The following is a 21,573-nucleotide window of genomic DNA, read 5'->3' as shown; positions in this document are numbered from 1 at the left end:
CCTCCCAGGCCCTGCATGCCGCCACCTGCGGCACCTGCGGCGCCTGCGCATTGGGAGCGACACGCTCGGGCATAAGTAGTGCCGGAAAGTTAGTTGCCGAGACCTGGTGGATTGTTTTCCGTTTATCAGTGCCGGAAAACAGTACTACAGTACTGCGTCACAACTAGCCCGGACTCCGACAACCTGGCGCGGTATTTAGGCGGTGCGGCTTGGGAACTAGAATTCACTTCCTGTCTTCCTCTTGAGGCTAGAGGGCGAGCACTTCGCCGTGGGACTTCCTCCGCCTGGCTCCGCCTCTTGCCCCGGAAGTACTTACAGCGGACGGAGGTTTCTGGGCCCGTTTCTGAGCAGCGCTTCCTTTTTGTCCGACATCTTAGCAAGCCTGCGGTGTCTGCTGCTGCTCCCCGAGCTTCGCAATGGTAAGCTACAGGGGTATGAACTCGCCGGGGTTCTTGGGTTTGAGGACTCAGTGGGGAGAGCCTTCGGCGGGAGCTCTCCTTGGCCTGCCGGCCTTGGTTGCAGGGCGGGCGCGGTTATTGCTTCGCCCATGTGCTCGGTGGTGGAGTTTGCGGGGGCTGAGGGCGCAGTATTAGGGGAGTGTGGGGCTACTTGAGGACCTGGTTGCATTCCCGCTGCCCTCCTACAGCCGCCCAAGGACGACAAGAAGAAGAAGGACGCCGGAAAGTCGGCCAAGAAAGACAAAGACCCAGTGAACAAATCTGGGGGCAAGGCCAAAAAGAAGGTAGGAATAAGATCCCTCTGAGAGAGACTAGGGGTTCCCTCCCGTAGCCTTCTGGTAATAGGTAGCTTGTATAGCAATTGGTTTTTCAGGTATAGATTTCTAGAGTAAAAATGTGAGAGTTTATCCTCCCATCACCATTCATTCTTTTTCCTAGTTTCCATTAGGATCATGAAAATGAGACCAGTGTGTAAAGTGTCTGCCTCTGTGCCTGTCGTGTGATTTTTAACTGATCTAGTGGGGCTCGGCCCCTGTTCTGAAGCCCAAGCACCTGTCGGGTTTTTTTTTTTTTTTTTTTGGAATGTGTAATTTATCTTTGATGATGATGGAACAGATTTCTCTGACGCAGATTACTCGAGAGGGAAAGGGTGCTTCTGCCAGAAATACTAACTTGTTTCTGTTTTGTTTTGGTGAGCAGAAGTGGTCCAAAGGCAAAGTTCGGGACAAGCTCAATAACTTAGTCTTGTTTGACAAAGCTACCTACGACAAACTCTGTAAGGAAGTTCCCAACTATAAACTTATAACCCCAGCTGTAGTCTCTGAGAGACTGAAGATTCGAGGCTCCCTGGCCAGGGCAGCCCTTCAGGAGCTCCTTAGTAAAGGTGAGGGGTGTATCCTACATGTGTGCTTTTGTAGGGTAAATTGTCTTGACCACGTTAACCATCTTCAGTGATTTTGCTGGAAAAGCAGAATTAAAAAAAAAAAAAAAAAAAAAGCATAGCTTGACCATTGACTGTTAGTAATGTAATTCTGATGTCTTACTCCTGAGATGAATTCTTAGGGTTTGTAGCCACTTTCGTGCTGTGGACCCTGTGGCAGTTTGGTGAAGCCCAAGGATCTTTTATGTTTCAAGTAAATGGATGCATAGAATTACAGGGACAACAGGTTTTGAAATAATTAGATTAATATTTTAAAACAATTTTGAAAATGTTGAAAACCTTTATGGTAAATATTTTGATGTATTAAATTTTAAAACCAGAAATTTAGCATGGTCTACTCAGTAGTATGGTTTGATTACCATAATTCCACAATAATAAGGGTCAGCTAACTATAGTGACTGAACATCTGTAATTCTAGCACTTTGGAAGGCCGAGGCGGGTGAATCACCGGAGGTCAGGAGTTCGAGACCAGCCTGGCCAATATGGTGAAAACCTGTCTTTACTGTAAATCCAAAAATTAGCCGGAGTGATGGCGCACGCCTATAATCCCAGCTACTCAGGATGCTGAGGCATGAGGATTGCTTGAACCCAGGAGATGGAGGTGGCAGTGAGCCGAGATGGCACTACTGCACTCCAGCTTTGGTGACAGAGCAAGAGACTGTCTCAAAAAAGGGGGCGGGGAGGTGCGGTGGAAGGTAATGGGCCCCTAATTTAAAGGAAAAGTAAAGATAGATGATCGTTAAAAACTGTAGGATTCTCTGTTACGAAACGTCAGATTAAGCAGGTGCAGTGATACCCTTGTATTTCTAGCTACTTGGGAGGCCAAGGCAGGAGGATCATTTGAGCCAAGGAGTTTGAGTACATTCTGGGCACCTTTGAGAGGACCCCCCCCCCCCCGGCCTTTTTTTTTTTTCTTTTAAATAGAGATGCTGTTTTGCTCTGTTGCCCAGGCTGGTCTCCTGGGCTCAAGAGATCCACCTGTCCAAAGTGCTGGGATTATAGGCATGAGCCACTACACCTGGCCAAAACAGAAACCTTAATAGTATGTTTTTGTTTTTTTGGTTTTTTTTTTTTTTTTTTTTTTTTTTAAAGACAGTCTCACTCTGTCGCCCAGGCTGGAGTGCAGAGGGGCAATCTTGGCTCACTGCAACCACCAACTCCTGGGTTCAGGCAGTCCTCACACCTCAGCCTCCCAAGTACCTGGGATTACAAACACGTGCCACCATGCCTCACTAATTTTTGTATCTTCGGTAGAGATGGGGTTTCACCATGTTGGCCAGGCTGGTGTGCAACTCCTTACCTCAAGCTGTCTGCCCGCCTTCACCTCCCAAAGTGGTGGGATTACGAGCATGAGCCACCATGCCCAACCAAAAACCTTACTAGTTTCTATTATAGCATCTATTAAGCATCTCATCCTACTATCTTCTCTCCCTAGGACTTATCAAACTGGTTTCAAAGCACAGAGCTCAAGTAATTTACACCAGAAATACCAAGGGCGGAGATGCTCCAGCTGCTGGTGAAGATGCATGAATAGGTGAGTAGGAATGCGTGGGCTCATGGAGTAGGAGGGAGATACAAAGCTTTATGGTTCTGATTCTTGTAATTTTTTTTTTACAGGTCCAACCAATTGTACATTTGGAAAAATAAAACTTTATTAAATCAAATGAATGAGTATGTCTGTTTCCTAAGAAAGACAATGATAAAGAATTTGGTGGAAAGTAGGGGTTTGTTGACTTTGCTTTTAGCCTCATGGTAGTTGGTAAAGCATGATTAGCTTTTTTCTGTATGTGACTGCTTCTTCATTGCTGCAGCTTCAGTTTTGAATTGATGTCTGAAAGGAAATAAAGGGTTAACAGGATGAAGGGTGATATCTCCAAAAAGGAGGTTGGATGGGTAGGTTGGAGACCTGGCACTGAACACATACCTGGACTGCCAGCGTCGTCCATTATTCCAGACTCGGCCAAAAGAGGGCAGCCAGCCTGCACTGGTCCTGGAGCTGTGATCAAAGTTGGCCCCAACTCGGTCTGGGGGGAGTTTTTTCAACTTCTGTTTTTCCTCTGTGCAATGATAAGAAAACAGCTTTTTATTTTTCTTTATTAAAGAATATAAAGGCCGGGCGCGGTGGCTCAAGCCTGTAATCCCAGCACTTTGGGAGGCCGAGACGGGCAGATCACGAGGTCAGGAGATCGAGACCATCCTGGCGAACACGGTGAAACCCCGTCTCTACTAAAAAATACAAAAAACTAGCCGGGCGAGGCGGCGGGCGCCTGTAGTCCTAGCTACTCGGGAGGCTGAGGCAGGAGAATGGCGTAAACCCGGGGGGCGGAGCTTGCAGTGAGCTAGCCCGGGCGACAGAGCCAGACTCCGTCTCAAAAAAAAAAAAAAAAAAGAATATAGAGATGGGGTTTCACTATGTTGTCTAGGCTGTTTTCAAACTTCTGGGCTCAAGTGACCCTCCCACCTCAGCCTCCCAAAGTGCTAGGATTACAGCCATGAGCCATCACACATAGGCAAGGAAACTGTTTTTGAGTGTGAAGATTTAGAAGACCCTCTCTTGAATTAGTTTACTTACTTTCTTTAAGAAATTCTTCATAGGATGGTCCTATTTCTTGGTTCCCACCGATGTATTCATCTTGGATCATCCAGGGAGGTGTGGCACCTGAAAAAGAAATAAAGTCTTCCTTTTTTTTTTTTTTTTTTTTTTTTAAGTCTTCAGGCTATTGTGAAGCATGTCCTAGCTGTTAGCTCACTTCTCCTAATTAAGAACTAGAAATGTCTAAAAGCAAAAAGCAAAGCCCAGGAATTCTGGAGCTTAGGAAGAAGGCCCTAGGCTAATTTAAAGCAACGTACCTCATATGTGATAGTCATTTTCAAATGGCTTTGAGGCATGATTGACATAACGATACACATTTAAATTTGGTGACTTTTGAGTGAAGCTATTACAATCAAGACCCCAAACATCTGCCTCTAAGTATCACTGCCCCCATTAAAATATTTTCCTGTCCAGGCAATCAGTGATCTTTCCGTTGCTTTATTGGTTTGTATTTTTTAGGATTTTCTGTGTGTGGATATTGAGTGGGGTCTGGCTTTTTTTGTTTTTTTTTTGAGAGGAGTCTTAACGCTAGCCCAGGCTGGAGTGCAGTAGCACGTTCTCAGCTCACTGCAACCTCAGCCTCCCGAGTACTGGGAATACAGGTGCACACCACGACGCCCAGCTAATTTTTGTATTTTTAGTAGAGACAGGGTTTCATCATGTTGGCCAGGCTGGTCTCAAACTCCTGACCTCGTGATCCACCTGCCTCGGCCTCCCAAAGTGCTGGGATTACAGGCGTGAGCCACCGCGCCGGCCGGGTCTGGCCTTTTGAGATTAATCTGTGTTGTATGTATCAAAAATTCTGTCTTCATCCTGGAGTACTATTCCGTTGTTAATCCATTTGCCTGTTGATAGACATTTGAATTGTTTCCAATTTGGAGCTGCTACAAATAAAGCTGTTCTGAAGGTTTGTGTACAAGTCTGTGTAGACAGGCTTTCTTTTCTCTAGTTAGGAGTGGAATGGCTGGATAATATCGTAGGTGTATCCTGAACTGTTTTCCGAAGTGACTATTACCAGTTTACATTTTAAGCAGTAGTGTATGAGGGTTTGGTGGTTTTTCTTTCTTTTTTTTTTCTTTTTTTTTTTTTTTTTTGAGACGGAGTCTCGCTCTGTCGCCCAGCCCAGGCTAGAGTGCAGTGGCGCGATCTCGGCTCACTGCAAGCTCCGCTTCCCGGGTTCACGCCATTCTCCTGCCTCAGCCTCCCGAGTAGCTGGGACTACAGGCACCCGCCACTTTGCCTGGCTAGTTTTTTCTTTTGTATTTTTTAGTAGAGACGGGGTTTCACCGTGTTAGCCAAGATGGTCTCGATCTCCTGACCTCGTGATCTGCCCGTCTCAGCCTCCCAAAATGCTGGGATTACAGGCTTGAGCCACCGTGCCCGGCCGAGGGTTTGGTTTTTCTACATTGCCAAACACTTGGCACAGTCAGTCTTTAATTTTTGCCATTCCAATATATACATAGTGGTATTTCACTGTGGTTTGCATTTCTCTAATGACTAATGATGAACATCTATTCATATGCTTTTATTGGGTTGTTTAATATCAAGTTGACAGTTCTTCCTATATTCTGGATACAAGGTTTTTACCAGATACATATGCTTTATCTTGGCCAACTTTATTAAAAAAGAAAACAAGAAAATTATCTCCCAGGGTTTTAAAAACTCTGCCCTGGACCTTACCTGAGTGGATGTTACCAACTCCTGGTATATCCTGTAGTTGGAAATGGGAAAAAAAAAATGCTAGTTAAAGTCTAGCCATGATTAAAAAAAAAAAAACAAAACCTAGAAAAGATAGACAGAGCACACTTCAAAAGAGGTGGCTGTGACTGCTGCCACAATGCTAAATTCTGCACCCCAGCTGATGTTAAACTTTGAAAGCACAGTAAGTCATTCTTAAGACAGCCCTGTCCTTAGGAAGCTCACAGTCATAACAGTGGAGATGTCCGTAAGTAGAGTGGCTATTACGTGCCAGGTGAGCAAAACCTTGCCTTCACAGCACACATATAATTGGGGAACAGCATTAAGCACAAGTTAGGTAAATTACGTTTGCAACTTTACATGGTGCTACATCCACTTGAAATAGAGATAACCTGTTCAGATAAGCCATTTATGAAAAAGTGACATTTGAGCTAACAGTTAAAGGAAGGTAAACTTTAGGTGATAAGGGAAGGAAAGCATGTTTTAGGCAATGGCAACTGTAAAAGCCCGTAGCAACACAATCAATACAGCTGAAGTGTAGAGTAAGATCATAAGTGGTACGATGATTTTCTGTTGGTGAGGCAGGATTGAAGGGGGAGTAGAAGTTGTCCAAAAGCTGAATAGAGGCAGACAGATGTTTAAAACTGACTGCTTGTTGACAAGATATGGGAGACGGAAAAGGAAAGGATCTGCATCTAGTGATTGGAAATACAGGAGTGGTGGAGGTTAGTTTCAGATGCCTATGGGATATTTAAATATAATAGTCCTGTGTTGAGTTGGTACTATGAGTTCTACAGAGGGCAAGATTTAGGAGTTGGCACTCCTAAGTGGCAATACATGTGAATAGGATCCCTTTGGAGGGTGAGAAGAAGTCTGAGAACACTACTAGGGAACAGTGAAGTAAGAAGGAAAAGCCTGCAGTGGAGACAGCAGTGACTAGAATAGGTAGAAAATCAGAAGAGGGGTCCTGAGACCTGAGGGAGCATTGGCCCTCTTCTGGCTTGCTTATCCTTTGTACCTGATGGCCAATGAATGTCAGAGATGGTCCTATCTCCATCCAGTCAAGCTCTGGAGCTGGTGGCAGGTCCAAGTTTGAGGGCTGCTGTGAGCTGGAAGCTACTTGGCTGAAAAACATGAGCCAGGCTGGCAGATGAGGTCCTTGAGCCATGAGGGTGGTAAAGATCAGATCTGTTTCCATTTCCCGGCCAAAAGGTTGCAGAATGTTCTAAGATGTCAAATTCCCAACAAGAGATTCTCTAACAGTCTTACCTGTTCATCCCTTTCCAGCTTCTAGGTGCTGAAGAGCCCTCTTCTGGGTCTGGCACTGCCTGAGGCTGAGTTTGATTCAGGAAAAATAAATGTGTCTGGGATGCTTAAGAGCCTGCCTAGGCCATGCCTCCACCCTCCAGACCCCAGTATCACATGAAGGAAACAAATTAGCATATGGAAGGTACTGCCCTGCCATCTTTTACAGACTCTTCCCTCCCTCCCTCCCAGCCCAGTCCACAAATTCACTGACTAGGCCTGCCCCCTTGTGCACAGGTAAGGGAATTCAAGCCAAGCAAATGAGAATGCAGTCAGAGTTCTCTTAGAAGCACTTTTTCATGGCCAGGTGCAGTGGCTCACGCCTATTATCCCAGCAGGCTGAGGCAGGTGGATCACCTGAGGTCAGTTCAAGACCAGCCTGGCCAACATGATGAAACCCTATCTCTATTTAAAATACAGAAATTAGCCAGGCGTGGTGGTGACACCTATAATCCCAGCTACTCAAGAGGCTGAGGCAGGAAAATCGCTTGAACCTGAACCTGGGAGGTGGAGGTTGCAGTCAGCCAAGATTGTGCCACTACACTCCAGCCTGGGTGACAGTGAGACTCTGTCTCCAAAAAAAAAAAAAAAAAAACAGCACTGGTTCATGAAATGCTGGACTTGGGAATGCCAGGGATCAGTGGATTTGGATACTTGTCTGGATCCTCCGAGGGAAACCAACCTCTAAGACAGACCGAACCACCTCCTGCCGGCTCTGCTCCACCTCGCGGATCTGAGCTGCCATCTGTGGGAGAGAGGCTGCTTAGACAGGATCATGGGGGCCAGTTTCTTCAGAGGCCTTTCCTTTAACTCAGGGGCCCTCCACCCCCAGGCGTGGACCAGTACTGGTCTGTGGCCTGTCAGGAAGCAAGCTGCAACAGCACTGCTGCCTGAGCTCCTGTCAGATCAGTGGTGGCATTAGATTCTCATAGGAGCGCAAACACTATTGTGAACTGGGCATGCAAAGTATCTAGGTTGCGCGCTCCTTATGAGAATCTAATGCCTGATGATCTGAGGTGGAGCAGTCTCATTCTGAAACCATCCCCTGCCTGGGTCCATCTGGAAAAATCATCTTCCACGAAACCAGCCCCTGGTGCGAAAAAGGTGAGGGACTGCTACTTTAACTTACCTCCTTGATCACCTCATCCTCCTTTTCTTCATAGGAATCCAAACCTTTCACCATGGATTTCTTGAATCTAAAAAGAAAAGGGGCAAAACCGCCCAGAACCCATTCCCCACCAGTTATGAAAAGCTCCTCAGATTTTTTTTTTTTTAATTTTGAGAAATTTCAAATTCAGAAACAAAACAGTATAATAAGCACCTATGTACCTCTCACCCAGAGTCATTGTAAACATTTTGCCACGCTGGCTCCATTTCTTTTGTACAGACACATGTCCTCTTTGCCAAAACAAAAATAGGTTTAGATGTCAAACCAGATTTTCAGCACGTATCTCCCAAGAAGAGGAACATTCTATACAACCATGATACCATTACCACATCAAGAAAATTATTCTTTTTAGTGTTCAGGTATTTGGCTGGTTAGTATAGACATGGTTTATATGTCTTTACACTTGAGTGTAGGCATACAGGCCAAAGTGGAAGGATTGCTTGAGCCCAGGAGTCTGAGACCGGCTCAGGTAACATAGTGACCCTGTCTATACAAAACATACAGAAATAGCCAGGTGTGATGGTGCACGCTTCTAGCCCCACCTACTTGGGGGGGTGGGAGCATTGCTTGAGCCTGGGAGGTTGAGGCTGCAGTGAGCTGTCATTGTGTCATGGCACTCCAGCTTGGACAACAGAGCAAGACTCCATCTCAAAAAAAAAAAAAAAAAAAAAAAAAAGGCCGGGCGCGGTGGCTCACACCTGTAATCCCAGCAGTTTGGAAGGCCGAGGTGGGCAGATCACGAGGTCAGGAGTTTGAGAACAGCCCGACCAACATGCTGAAACCCATCTCTACTAAAAGTACAAAAACTAGCCGGGCGTGGTGGTGCGCACCTGTAATCCCAGCTACTCAGGAGGCTGAGACAGGAGAATCACTTGACCATGGGAGGCGGAGGTTGCAGTGTGCCAAGATCAGGTCATTGTACTCCAGCCTGGGTGACAGAGTGAGACTCCGTCTCAAAAAAAAAAAGAAGCAAAAACTGTTCAGGCTGCTGGTATCTCCTGGCCACTGGCTGCCACTACGGTTCATTTATCTGGAACCTGGGCTCCTGAAGATGCAGCGCTGGAGCAGAGAGATGATGCTGACAGGGTGTATTGGTCTGTTTTCACACTGCTGACTGATAAAGACATATCCAAGACTGGGTAATTTACAAAGAGAAAGAGGTTTAATGGACTTAGAGTTCCATGTGGCTGGGGAGGCCTCACAATCACAGCAGAAGGTGAAAGGCATGTCTTACATGGTGACAGGCAAGACAGAATGAAAAACCAAGCAAAAGGGGAAACCCCTTACAAAATGGTCAGATCATGTGACTTACTACCATGAGAACAGTATGGGGGAAAATGCCCCCATGATTCAGTTATCTCCCACTGGGTCCCTCCTACAACATGTCGGAATTACAGGAGATACAGTTCAAAAAAAATTGGGTGGGGACACAGCTAAACCTTATCACAGAGGTTGATGACTGACCCAGTCACATTAGAAATAGGTGGACTTAACCGGGCACAGTGGCTGACGCCTGTAATCCCAGCACTTTGGGTGGCTGAAGTGGGCAGATCACGAGGTCAAGAGATCGAGACCATCCTGGCCAACATGGTGAAACCCCATCTCTACTAAAAATACAAAAATTAGGCCGGGCGTGGTGGCTCACACCTGTAATTCCCACTTTGGGAGGCCGAGGCAGTCGGATCACGAGGTCAGGAGATCGAGACCATCCTGGCTAACACGGTGAAACCCCGTCTCTACTAAAAATACAAAAAATTAGCCGGGCATGGTGGCAGGTGCCTGTAGTCCCAGCTACTCGGGAGGCTGAGGCAGGAGAATGGTATGAACCCGGGAGGTGGATCTTGCAGTGAGCCGAGATTGCACCACTGTACTCCAGCCTGGTGACAGAACGAGACTCTGTCTCAAAAAAAAAAAAAAAAAAAAAAAAATTCCAAAAATTAGTTTGGCGTGGTGGCCTGCGCCTGTAGTCCCAGCTACTCGGGAGAATCGCTTGAACCTGGGAGGTAGAGGTTGCAGTGAGCTGAGATCATGTCACTGCATTCCAGCCTGGCGAAAGAGCGAGACTCCATCTCAAAAAAAAAAAAAAAAAAAAATCCTGCCTACTCTGAAGGCTGAGGCAGGAGGATTGCTTGAGCCCAGACGTTTGAGGCTGCAGTGAGCCATGATTGTACCGCTGCACTCCAGCCTGGGTGACAGAGCAAGACCCCGTCTCAAAAAAAAGAAAAAAGCATCTCAAATTATTTAACCAAATGGACTAAAAGCACATAATGATAATGGATAGTATAGACTGCCAGGTTTCTTTCCTTTCCTTTGTGCGATTATCACCAGGAAATTTCTCTATGGGTCTCGTAATCCACAACACCTGAGTGTATCACATGAGTGAGCAGGACAATGAAGACACAGTGGAACACAATTGGACTTTCTATAGACTAACCTGGAAGGCAGGTATCTAATTTCCAAACCAGAAGTTCCTGGAAACTGAGTTCAAGGAAATAGAAGAAACTGATTTAAAAAAAACATTACACTGTGGTTGAAGTCCAGAAATTTCTAGGCGGCTGGCTAGGCACAGTGGGTCATCTGTAGTCCCAGCACTTTGGGAGGCTGAGGTGGGAGGACTGCCTGAGACCAGGAGTTTGAGACCAGAGGAAAAGAAAATGACAATGTGGAATTGTAAAAAAAAATTTTTTTTTGAGACAGCGTCTCACTCTGTCGCCAGGCTGGAGTGCAGTGGTGCCATCTTGGCTCACTGCAACCTCCGCCTCCTGGGTTCAAGCGTTTCTCCTGCCTCAGCCTCCTGAGTACCTGGCACTACAGGCGCCTGCTGCCACACCTGGCTAATTTTTTAGAGACAGGGTCACTGTGTTAGCCAGGATGGTCCCAATCTCCTGACCTCATGATCCTCCTGTCTTGGTCTCCCAAAGTGCTGGGATTACAAGCGTGAGCCACCGCGCCTGACCAAAACCTTTTATTTATTTGAGGACCAGAGAGAAGTTTTGTGCTTTAGCAGACTCCTGCATGTTTTCTTCTTTTCGCCCTGTTCAAACTCTCCAGGTACTGTTTTTTTTTTTCTCTTTTTGAGACAGGGTCTTTTGCTATGTTGCCCAAGCTAGAGTGCAGTGGCATGATCACAGCTCACTGCTGCCTCAACCTCGTGACCTTCAGCATTCCTCCTGCCTCAGCCTCCCCAGTAGCTAACACTACAGGCAAATGTCACCATACTTGGCTAATACAATTTTTTTTTTAGAGATGGGGTTTTGCTATGTTGTCCAGGCTGGTTTTAAACTCCTGGGCTCAAATGATCCTCTGTCTCAGCCTCCAAAAGTGCTGGAATTATAGTCATGAGCTACTGCAACTGAATTGCCGTTTTTTTTTTTTTTTTTTTTTTTTTTTAAGAGACATTCTTGCTGTGTTGCCCAGACTGGAGTGTAGTGGTGGGATGACAGCTGACTGCAGCTTCAACCTCCTGGGCTCAGGTGATCCTCCTGCCTTGGCCTCCAGAGTAAGTATGGACTATAGGCTAGCCTTCAAAGCAGGTAGGACTATATACCCCACTAATTCACTAATCCAGATACCCTTTTTATTAAAAATGTGAAAATCAGGCCGGGCCCAGTGGCTCATGCCTGTAATCCCAGCACTTTGGGAGGACAAGGTGGGCAGATCATGAGGTCAGGAGTTCAAGACCAGCCTGGCCAATATGGTGAAACCCCGTCTCTACTAAAAATACAAATTAGCCAGGCATGGTGGTGTGTGCCTATAGTCCCAGCTACTCGGGAGGCTAAGGCAGAAGAATTGCTTGAACCTAGGAGGCGGAGGTTGCAGTAAGCTGAGATCGCGCCACTGCACTCCAGCTTGGGCAACACAGGGAGACTCTGTTCCAAAAAAAAAGGTCTGAAAATCATTATGGTATGTAATCTATCCTTATTATAGTGCTAAAATGATTTCTGATAAAATAGTTCCTAACTCAACTAGAACACTATGAAGAATGAAAGAATGAGCAGAGTACTCATGATGCCTTTGAGTAAAATCGAAACATACAGCGTGATCTAATTTCCAAACCAATAGGCAGTATTGTAATATTAAAGGAAAACTAATCCAATCACTTAAAAATACTTGCTAAGTACTGCTTTTTATAGTTATGACAACTGTTTTTTCTATGCATATGAATCAAGCAACCAAATATTTATAACCATGGAAATACCTGATTAGAAATATTTCTTTTTTTTTTTTTTTTTTTTTTTTTTTTGAGACGGAGTCTCACTCTGTCCCCCTTGCTGGAGTGCAGTGGCCGGATCTCAGCTCACTGCAAGCTCCGCCTCCTGGGTTCAGGCCATTCTCCTGCCTCAGCCTCCCGAGTAGCTGGGACTACAGGCGCCCGCCACCTCGCCCGGCTAGTTTTTTTGTATTTTTTAGTAGAGACGGGGTTTCACTGTGTTAGCCAGGATGGTCTCGATCTCCTGACCTCGTGATCCACCCGTCTCGGCCTCCCAAAGTGCTGGGATTACAGGCTTGAGCCACCGCGCCCGGCCGATTAGAAATATTTCTAACCTGGGCCAGGCTCGGTGGCTCACGCCTATAATCCCAGCACTTTGGGAGGCCGAGGCGGGCAGATCACCTGAGGTCGGGAGTTCAAGACCAGCCTGAGCAATATGGTAAAACCCCATCTCTACTAAAATTACAAGAATTAGCTGGGCGTGGTGGTGTGGGCCTGTAGTTCCAGCTACTCAGGAGACTGAGGCAAGAGAATCGCTTGAACTCAGGAGGTAGAGGCTGCAGTGAGCCAAGATCATGCCACTCTAGCCTGGGCGACAGAACAAGACTCTGTCTACAAAAAAAGAAAAAAGGAAATATTTCTAATTATTGGCCAGGTGCAGTGGCTCACACCTGTAATCCAGCACTTTGGGAAGCCAAGTCGGGTAGATCATTTGAGGTCAGGAGTTTGAGACCAGCTTGGCCAACATGGTGAGACCCTGTCTCTACAAAAAAATACAAAAATTAGCCCCTTTTCACAAGATGGCGCCAAAAGCTAAGAAGGAAGCTTCTGCCCCTCCTAAAGCCAAAGCGAAGGGTCTGAAGGCCAAGAAGGCAGTGTTGAAAGGTGTTTACAGCCACAAAAAAAAATCTGCACATCACCAGCCTTCCAGTGGCCCAAGACACTGCAACTCTGGAGGCAGTGCAAACATCCTCAGAAGAGCACCCCCAGGAGAAACAAGCTTGACCACTATGCTATTTATCAAGTTTCCTCTAACCACTGAGTGTCCCATGAAGAAGACAGAAGACAACACACTTGTGTTCATGGTGAATGTTAAAGCCAGAAAGCACTGGAAGAAGCTCTATGACACTGATGTGGCCAAGGTCAACACCCTGATTCGGCCTCATGGAGAGAAGAAGGCATATGTTTGACTGGCTCCTGATTACAGTGCTTTGGATGTTGCCAACAAAATAGGGATCATCTCAACTGAATCCAGTTGGCTAATTCTAAATATATGTATATCTTTTCACCAGTAAAAAAAAAAATAATAAATTATCAAGGCCTGGTGGCTCATGCCTGTAATCCCGGCTACTCAGGAGGCTGAGTCAGGAGAATTGCTTGAACCCAGGAGGCAGAGGTTGCAGTGAGCCGAGATCACACACCTGCCCTCCAGCCTGGACAACAGAGTGAGACTCCATCTCAAAAAAAACCCGAAATATTTCTTTTGGATTCTGAATGAAAATTTTCCTATGGGAGAAATCTTACTTCTTATGCCTGTTACAGTATAATTCCCAAATGTACCATCAGAAAAAAGAAAAAAAAAACCTTATTGAGATCCGGCCACTGCACTCCAGCCTGGGCTACAGAGCGAGACTCCGTCTCAAAAAAAAAAAAAAAAGTATACATAGAAATCTTTTTTCTAGGCTGGGTGTGGTGGCTCACGCCTGTAATCCTAGCACTTTAGGAAGCCGAGTCAGGTGGATCACTTGAGGTCAGGAGTTCAAGACCAGCCTGGCCAACATTTTGAGACCCCCCTCTCTACTAAAATACAAAAATTAGCTGGGTGTAGTGGCACGAGCCTGTAATCCCAGCTACTTGGCAAGCTGAGATGGGAGAATCGCTTGAACCTGGGAGGTGGAGGTTGCAGTGAGCTGAGATTATGCCACTGTGCTCCAGCCTGGGTGACAGAGTGAGACTCTGTCCAAAAAAGAAACATCTTTTTTCTATTCCTATCACCTCTAAACATTTTTACTGACCCACAAACTGGATCACACCAACTGGTTACACTAACTGATATGTGATCAGTTTCTTTTCCTTTTTTTTTTTTTTTTTGAGGCAGTTTTTTGCTCTTGTTGCCCAGGCTGGAGTGCAATGGATGGCACGATGTCAGCTCAGTGCAATCTCTTGCCTCCCGGACTCAAGCGATTCTCCTGTCTCAGCCTCCCGAGTAGCTGGGATTACAGGCATGAACCACCATGCCCAGCTATTTTTTGTATTTTTAGTAGAGATGGGGTTTCACCATATTGACCAGGCTGGTCTCGAACTCGAACTCCTGACCTCAAGTGATCCTCCTGCCTCGGCCTCCCAAAGTGCTGGGATTACAAGTGTGAGCCACAGTGCCTGGCCATGTGATCAGTTTCATTAACTTCTCTAAAAACAAATTCATATTTATTTTTAGAGATGGGGTCTTGATACATTGCCCAGGCTGGCCTCAAATTCCTGAGCTCAAGCTATCCTCTTACCTCAGCCTCCTGAGTAGCTAGGACTACATGTGTGTACCACCACATCTGGCAGTTTCATTAGTTTCTTGATTATCCTTTAGGCATTCCTTTTTGAGAAAATAAGCAGATACAGTTGACTTTTGCACAGCGCAGTTCGAACTGCACAAGTTCACTTGAAAAAGTTTTTGGAGATTTGCAATAATTTGAAAAAACTTACAGATGAACCACATAGTCTAGAAATACGAAAAAAATTAAGAAAAAGGTATGTCATGAATGCATAAAATATATGTAGATACTAGTCTTTTATTATTTATTACCATAAAATACACAAATCCAGGCTGAAACAGGAGAATCGCTTGAACCTGGGAGGCAGAGGTTGCAGTGAGCCGAGATGGCACCACTGCACTCCACCCTGGGTGACAGAGCAAAACTCCCTCTCCAAAAAAAAAAAAAAAAGTTAAAATCTATCAAAACTTACACACAGAAACACAGACTGTACATGGTGACATTCGCAGTCAAGAGAAATGAAAATAAATGTAAAGATGCAATATTACATAACTGCATAAAATTACACTCCAAACTGTACAACTGTCACAATTTTGTAGCCACCTATTGCAGTGAACTCAAGTGTTGTGAGTATCTGCTTAAAACACAGTAATGCTGGTCATCTTGTAAGCAGTTGTCTCACCAGTAAATTGCATATTACAGTGAAAGTGATCACTCATGGTTCCTGCATATTTTTCAGTAATGTCATACCATTAACCTTGAATAGTAACGTGGGACCTATAGGAGGCGCCATTAGTGATGCCTGAAGCGCTCCCAAGAAGCAGAGAAAAGTCATGACATTACAAGAAAAAGCTGAATTGTTTGATAAGTACTGTAGATTAAGATCTACAGCTGCAGTTGCCCAGCATTTCAAGATAAATGAATCCATACACATTGACAAAACCCATGTGGAAAAAAAAAGGGTGAGGGGTGAGCATGGTGGCTCACTTTGAAAGGCTGAGGTAGGCGGATTGCTTGAGCCCAAGAGTTCGAGACCAGCCTGGGCAACATAGCAAAACCCCGTCTCAATTTAAAAAAGAATTTTTTTTTTTTTTCCTTTTGAGACAGTTTCTATTTTCTGCCCAGGCTGGAGTGAAGTGGTGTGATCTTGGCTCACTGCAACCTCTGCCTCGCCAGGTTCAAGCAATTCTCCTGTCTCAGCCTCCTGAGTAGCTGGGATTATAGGCACCCACCACCACACCCAGCTAATTTTTGTATTTTTAGTAGAGATAGGGTTTTGCCATGTTGGCCAGGTTGGTCTCAAACCCCTGACTTCCCATGAGCCACCATGCCCGCCCCCAAAAAAATTTTTTTGGTCTAAAGGCAAAGAAAAAAATAACTAAATCCAGCCTAAGGAACACTGTAAAAAAAATAGGAGGGGCCGGGCACGGTGGCTCAAGCCTGTAATCCCAGCACTTTGGGAGGCCGAGGCGGGTGGATCACGAGGTCAGGAGATGGAGACTATGCTGGCTAACATGGTGAAACCCCGTCTCTACTAAAAATACAAAAAACTAGCCGGGCGTGGTGGCGGGCGCCTGTAGTCCCAGCTACTCGGGAGGCTGAGGCAGGAGAATGGCGTGAACCCGGGAGGCGGAGCTTGCAGTGAGCCGAGATCATGCCACTGCACTCCAGCCTGGGAGACACAGTGAGACTCCGTCTCAAAAAAAATAAAAAAAAAAAAGGAAATTCATGAAGCTATCACGGCACCTTGCATGCTTTGCACAATACCTTTTTGTCTTCATATTGAAAGCACAGCTTTTATGTGGGTACAGGGTTGTTAGAAAGGCCTACCTACGGCCGGGCGCGGTGGCTCACGCCTGTAATCCCAGCACTTTGGGAGGCCGAGGCGGGCGGATCACAAGGTCAGGAAATCGAGACCACGGTGAAACCCCGTTTCTACTAAAAATACAAAAAATTAGCCGGGCACGGTGGCGGGCGCCTGTAGTCCCAGCTACTCAGGAGGCTGAGGCAGGAGAATGGCGTGAACCCGGGAGGCGGAGCTTGCAGTGAGCCGAGATTGCGCCACTGCACTCCAGCCTGGGCGACAGAGCAAGACTCTGTCTCAAAAAAAAAAAAAAAAAAAAAAAAAAAAAGAAAGGCCTACCTACAGCTTCTAATAGGATTCAAGAAACAGCAAAATCATTACATGACAAAGCAAAAGGAAGGTGAAGGATCTAAAGCTGGAGAATTTAATGCCAACAAAGGATGGTTTGATACTTTTAGAAAGAAGTTTGGCTTAAAATATGTCAAAACAGCAGAAGGGGCAGCTTCTGCCAACCAAGAGGCAGCAGATGAATTCCCAGATACCATTAAGAAAATCACTGAGGCCGGGCGCGGTGGCTCAAGCCTGTAATCCCAGCACTTTGGGAGGCCGAGACGGGCGGATCACGAGGTCAGGAGATCGAGACCATCCTGGTTAAAACGGTGAAACCCCGTCTCTACTAAAAAATACAAAAAACTAGCCGGGCGAGGTGGCGGGCGCCTGTAGTCCCAGCTACTCGGGAGGCTGAGGCAGGAGAATGGCGTGAACCCGGCAGGCGGAGCTTGCAGTGAGCTGAGATCCGGCCACTGCACTCCAGCCTGGGTGACAGAGCGAGACTCCGTCTCAAAAAAAAAAAAAAAAAAAAAAAGAAAATCACTGAGACCAGGCATGATGGCTCACACCTATAATCCCAGCACTTTGGGAGGCCAAAGCGGATGGATCACAAGTCAGGAGTTAGTGACCAACCTGGCCAACATGGTGAAACCCCATCTCTACTACAAATACAAAAATTAGCCAGGTGTGGTGGTGTGCGCCTGTAATCCCAGCTACTTGGGAGGCTGAGGCAGGAGAATCATTTGAACCCAGGAGGTGGAGGTTGCAGTGAGCTGAGATTGTGCCATTGCACTCCAGCCTGGGCAAAAAGAGCAAAACTGTGTCTCAAATAAAATAGAGTTCAAAACTATTAAAAGTAGGTACTGGCTGAACAGCAGTTTCTTACAAACTATAAACAGCCTCTTCTAACGTTAGTATTCTCTGTGCCTCACATTTAAGTAGTTGACAATAGCCAACTTTTAGTATTGTTCTCTATTTGCTAAATCCCATCCCCCAACCAAACCTCAAGAACTGTCACATTTTTGTGTCCAACATAGTACCTAGAATAAGAAGTGCTATGAAGACAATAGATACTTCAGAAGTCCCTCCTGAACTTTCCAGTTAATAGAGTAAGCTCCCATACCTGACAAAGATCCAGAGAATTCACTCTGCTACTTCATGTTCAATACCAGTGACTCACCGTACATAATCCTGGGGAGTGACCAGAAACTTCTCTTTCATTTGGACCTCAGCTTTGTTCTCCCACCAGAATTTGTTGGTTGCTTTCTTGTGCTCAGGGCTGAAAATGGAGAGGATAAGTAATCTCAGCTATAGATTATAAAATATTACTCAGATATTAAGCATTAGGTTTGTAATGCAAACTGACATCTGGGTTTCTGCCCGGGACAGGGCTGAGAGAGGAACACTGTTACCATCTCTTCAAGATCTCGTGTCTCTTCTTTCCATAAAATTGTGAGAATCTGAGGGGAGGTTAGGGGCGGTAACCAAGTTGACTTTCGCAGCCAGACCACCAGCACCACTTGGGACCGTGGCAGCATAGGACCCCTACCCTAAAAAGGCTGGCAGCACCTGTGAAGTGACTCAATCCATCCATCTTGATCAAATCACAAAAGCGTTCTTTTTGTTACCCACTCCAAACCCTCCTCCCGTATATGTATGCATCTGTGCTGGAGCAGGCTCCCAGTTCGGCTCTCACCTGGCCAGATGCTCCAGCAGCCCCCCGTACAGCACCGTCAGGTTTCCATGGCTCAGGTGTTCCCGCACCTCACAGCCGCAGCACAGGCACCAGCAGCATCGCTCGTGTTCCGGCACGTAGCGCTCCACCTGAGCGGCGCGGATGGCCTTGCGGGCCGCCTCCACCTGCGGGAAAGAGACGAAGTAGAACCCCAAGGGGGGCACCCAAATCAACCCGCTCTGGCCTTCACCGACCTGCCCCGCACTCCCATCCCATCTCTAGCCTTGCCGCCGCACCTGGGGCAGGAGCCTCTCCAAAGCCTCCTTCAGCTGCCGCTGGTGCTTGCGGCTGTAGACGTGCCCGCGACCACAGAAGAAGGTCTGGCGGCACAGAGGGCAGCGCTGCGCCGGCGCCATAGGCGGGGGACCCGGTATCACCACCACCAGCAGCTGATCCTACGCCATCCGGCGGCCCCTGACCCCTGACCTCTGACCCTTCGGGGCGGGGCTAACCCAGCGGCCCCCAAGCGCCCGGCAGGCGCCACTGCAAGCCCTTCTGCGGCTGCGCAGACTCCTCCCAGGCCTCTGGTCCCGCCCAGGCACCAGCATTCCAGAGTCCGGCCGGTTAAGGGGGAAGGCGGCGCCATCCTGCAGATGTGCGGGGACGTGCGCCCTCCGCAGCGTGAGGCTCACAGGCCACACACAACTCGGCATTGGCCAGGACCTGTAGTAGCCAACAGGACACTTAATAACTGATGTATAGGTGCGCACTGTGTGTACAGAGCTTTACGTTAACCACCTCACTGTGTCATCTCGCTGAGGTTGTGTGGTTTACTACTGTTAGCACATTTTTAAGCGGGAAACCTGAGGCATGAGGAGGTAAGCAGCTTTGAGGAGGGTTGCACAGGTGTTAAGTAGCACGGTCAGCACCTGAGCCCCGGCACTCATCAGTGCGGCGGATGGAGGGGAATGCCTGCTGGAGGGGACCACGAACTAAAAATCGTAATCGCCCCCACAGGGTGTGCTCGCCGTGGCTCCTATAAAGCTGTAAGGGAAGCTACACAGTCTGCAGCGTCGTTGCTGAGGGATCGCACAGTTCCCGTAGATTTTGCTGCTAGTTCTGGTGCACTAACCTGGATGGACTACTGTCTGTAGGGCCTGCACAGGGTCAGCGCTACAGAATTCAGGCCCGGCGTAACTACTTCCCCCTTCAGATCTTCACTTCCTGTTGGAACTGTCCTCTAGACTCTAGCCTCTGCCAGAAATAATTCATTTTGAATACCCTTGTAACTCCCAATTCCTTGATCTCCCATCATTCTCCTGGCAGGGTCAGTCCTCGGCCTTGTCCCCCCAAATTGCTCCTTCTCTGAATCCAGACTCTGAAGTTCGGCTCTGCCTACCTAACTTTAAGTTATCCCATGTGGCCTTACCATCAGCCTAGTCTTTGACTGCAGGGAAACCTCTCTTCCTAAAGAAGACACCTCTTTTCATTTATTCACTCTGGAAATGATTCAATGTCTGCCTGCTGCTGATGCTTTGCTCTCCACCAGGGGTTTTCAAAGTGTGCTTCCCCGCTCCCCCCGGGCCTAGAGCATCAGCATCAGGGAATTTGTCAGTAACGCACATTCTTGGGCCCCAACCCAGAACTACTGAATCAGAAACTTGGGGTGAGGGCCGGTCACGGTGGCTTATGCCTGTAATCTCAACACTTTGGGAAGCAGAGGAGGGCGAATCACCTGAGGTCAGGAGTTGAGGACCAGCCTGGCCAACATGGTGAAACCCTGTCCCTACTAAAAATAGAAAAATTAGCCAGATGTGGTGGCGTGTGCCCATAATCCCAGCTACTTGGGAGACTGAGGCAGGAGACTCACTTGAACCCAAGAGGTAGAGGTTGCAGTGAGCCAAGATTGCACCACTGCACTCTAGCCGGGGCAACAGAGTGAGGCTCCGTCTCAAAAAAAAAAAAAAAAAAAAAGGAACTCAGGGTGACGCCCAGCCAGCTGTGGTTTTATGAGCTCTTCAGGGGATAGTGATGCGTGATCAAATTTGAGAAGCACTGGTCTAGGTCTTAGATCCTCTTGGTTCACTTTCCTCATTGGATCTCAGGAATGTTCAGCTACACTCTCAGGGCAACTTCTCACTTCACTTGACCTTCCAAGACCTCTCGTTCTGTCAAACCCCAATTTTGGATCAACCCACGCATCCTTCCCTCATGTGTTCCAAAGCTGGTCAGAGTAGTCTACACTACTATCTGCTTCAACTTCTGGTAACGTCTAAGCCTTCAACAGTTTTGCTTGTGAAACTGCTTCACTGAAGTTCTCCACCACCAAGTAGTCAGCTAGCATCAGAATTCGGCTTGTGTCAAATGGAACTCAACATCTTCCTCTTCAGGACATCCCCTATTTTCATCCTCCCGGTGAATGACACCACCAAGTTAAAGCCTGGAGGCTGCGTGTGCTGGCTCATGCCTGTAATCCCAGCAGTTTAGGAAACTGAGGTGGGCAGATGGCTTGTGCCCAGGCATTTGGGAGCAGCCTGGCCAACATGGCGAAACCCTGTCTCTACAAAAAAATACTGCTGGGCACAGTGGCTCACACCTGTAATCCCAGCACTTTGGGAGACTAAGTGGGCAGATCACCTCAGGTCAGGAGTTTGAGACCAGGCTGGCCAACATGGCAAAACCCCATCTCTACTAAAAATACAAAAATTAGCCTGGTGGGGTGGCATGTGTCTGTAGTCCCAGCTACTCGAGAGGCTGAGGCAGGGGAGCTGCTTGAACCCAGGGGGTTGCAGTAAGCCAAGATAGTGCCACTGCACTCCAGCCTGGTCTACAGAGCCAGACTCTGTCTCAAAAAAACAAACAGGCCAGGCATGGTGGTTTACGCCTGTAATCCCAGCACTTTGGGA

The 21,573-nt window shown here is 47.1% G+C and overlaps 2 protein-coding genes across 3 annotated transcripts; one reads left to right on the top strand and one right to left on the bottom strand.

Annotated features, from left to right (window-relative positions):
* Positions 1-357: 357 nt before the first annotated feature.
* On the top strand, positions 358-12,060 carry RPS25 (ribosomal protein S25). Of its 2 annotated transcripts, none has more exons than XM_077964491.1 (5): positions 358-419; positions 647-742; positions 1,158-1,341; positions 2,834-2,932; positions 11,556-12,060. In XM_077964491.1, exons 1-4 carry the CDS (start codon positions 417-419, stop codon positions 2,926-2,928), a joined length of 378 nt encoding a protein of 125 aa, XP_077820617.1. In that variant the 5' UTR covers positions 358-416; the 3' UTR covers positions 2,929-2,932; positions 11,556-12,060. The 2 variants fall into 2 exon arrangements, with proteins under 2 accessions (XP_077820617.1, XP_014971426.1); XM_015115940.2 differs by lacking the exon at positions 11,556-12,060 and adding an exon at positions 3,016-3,059.
* On the bottom strand, positions 3,029-19,157 carry CENATAC (centrosomal AT-AC splicing factor). The gene is made up of 11 exons (XM_015115939.3): positions 18,964-19,157; positions 18,689-18,852; positions 18,173-18,271; positions 8,124-8,190; positions 7,677-7,739; positions 6,959-7,023; positions 6,708-6,813; positions 5,672-5,702; positions 3,971-4,057; positions 3,323-3,455; positions 3,029-3,229 (listed from the first exon to the last, which is right to left on the bottom strand). Exons 1-11 carry the CDS (start codon positions 19,081-19,083, stop codon positions 3,169-3,171), a joined length of 996 nt encoding a protein of 331 aa, XP_014971425.2. The 5' UTR covers positions 19,084-19,157; the 3' UTR covers positions 3,029-3,168.
* Positions 19,158-21,573: the final 2,416 nt, after the last annotated feature.

The sequence above is a fragment of the Macaca mulatta genome, chromosome 14 (assembly GCF_049350105.2).
Source record: "Macaca mulatta isolate MMU2019108-1 chromosome 14, T2T-MMU8v2.0, whole genome shotgun sequence".
Classification (NCBI taxonomy): domain Eukaryota; kingdom Metazoa; phylum Chordata; class Mammalia; order Primates; family Cercopithecidae; genus Macaca; species Macaca mulatta.
The sequence above is the reverse complement of the archived record's forward strand: the minus strand, read 5'-3'. Positions and strand labels throughout refer to the sequence as shown.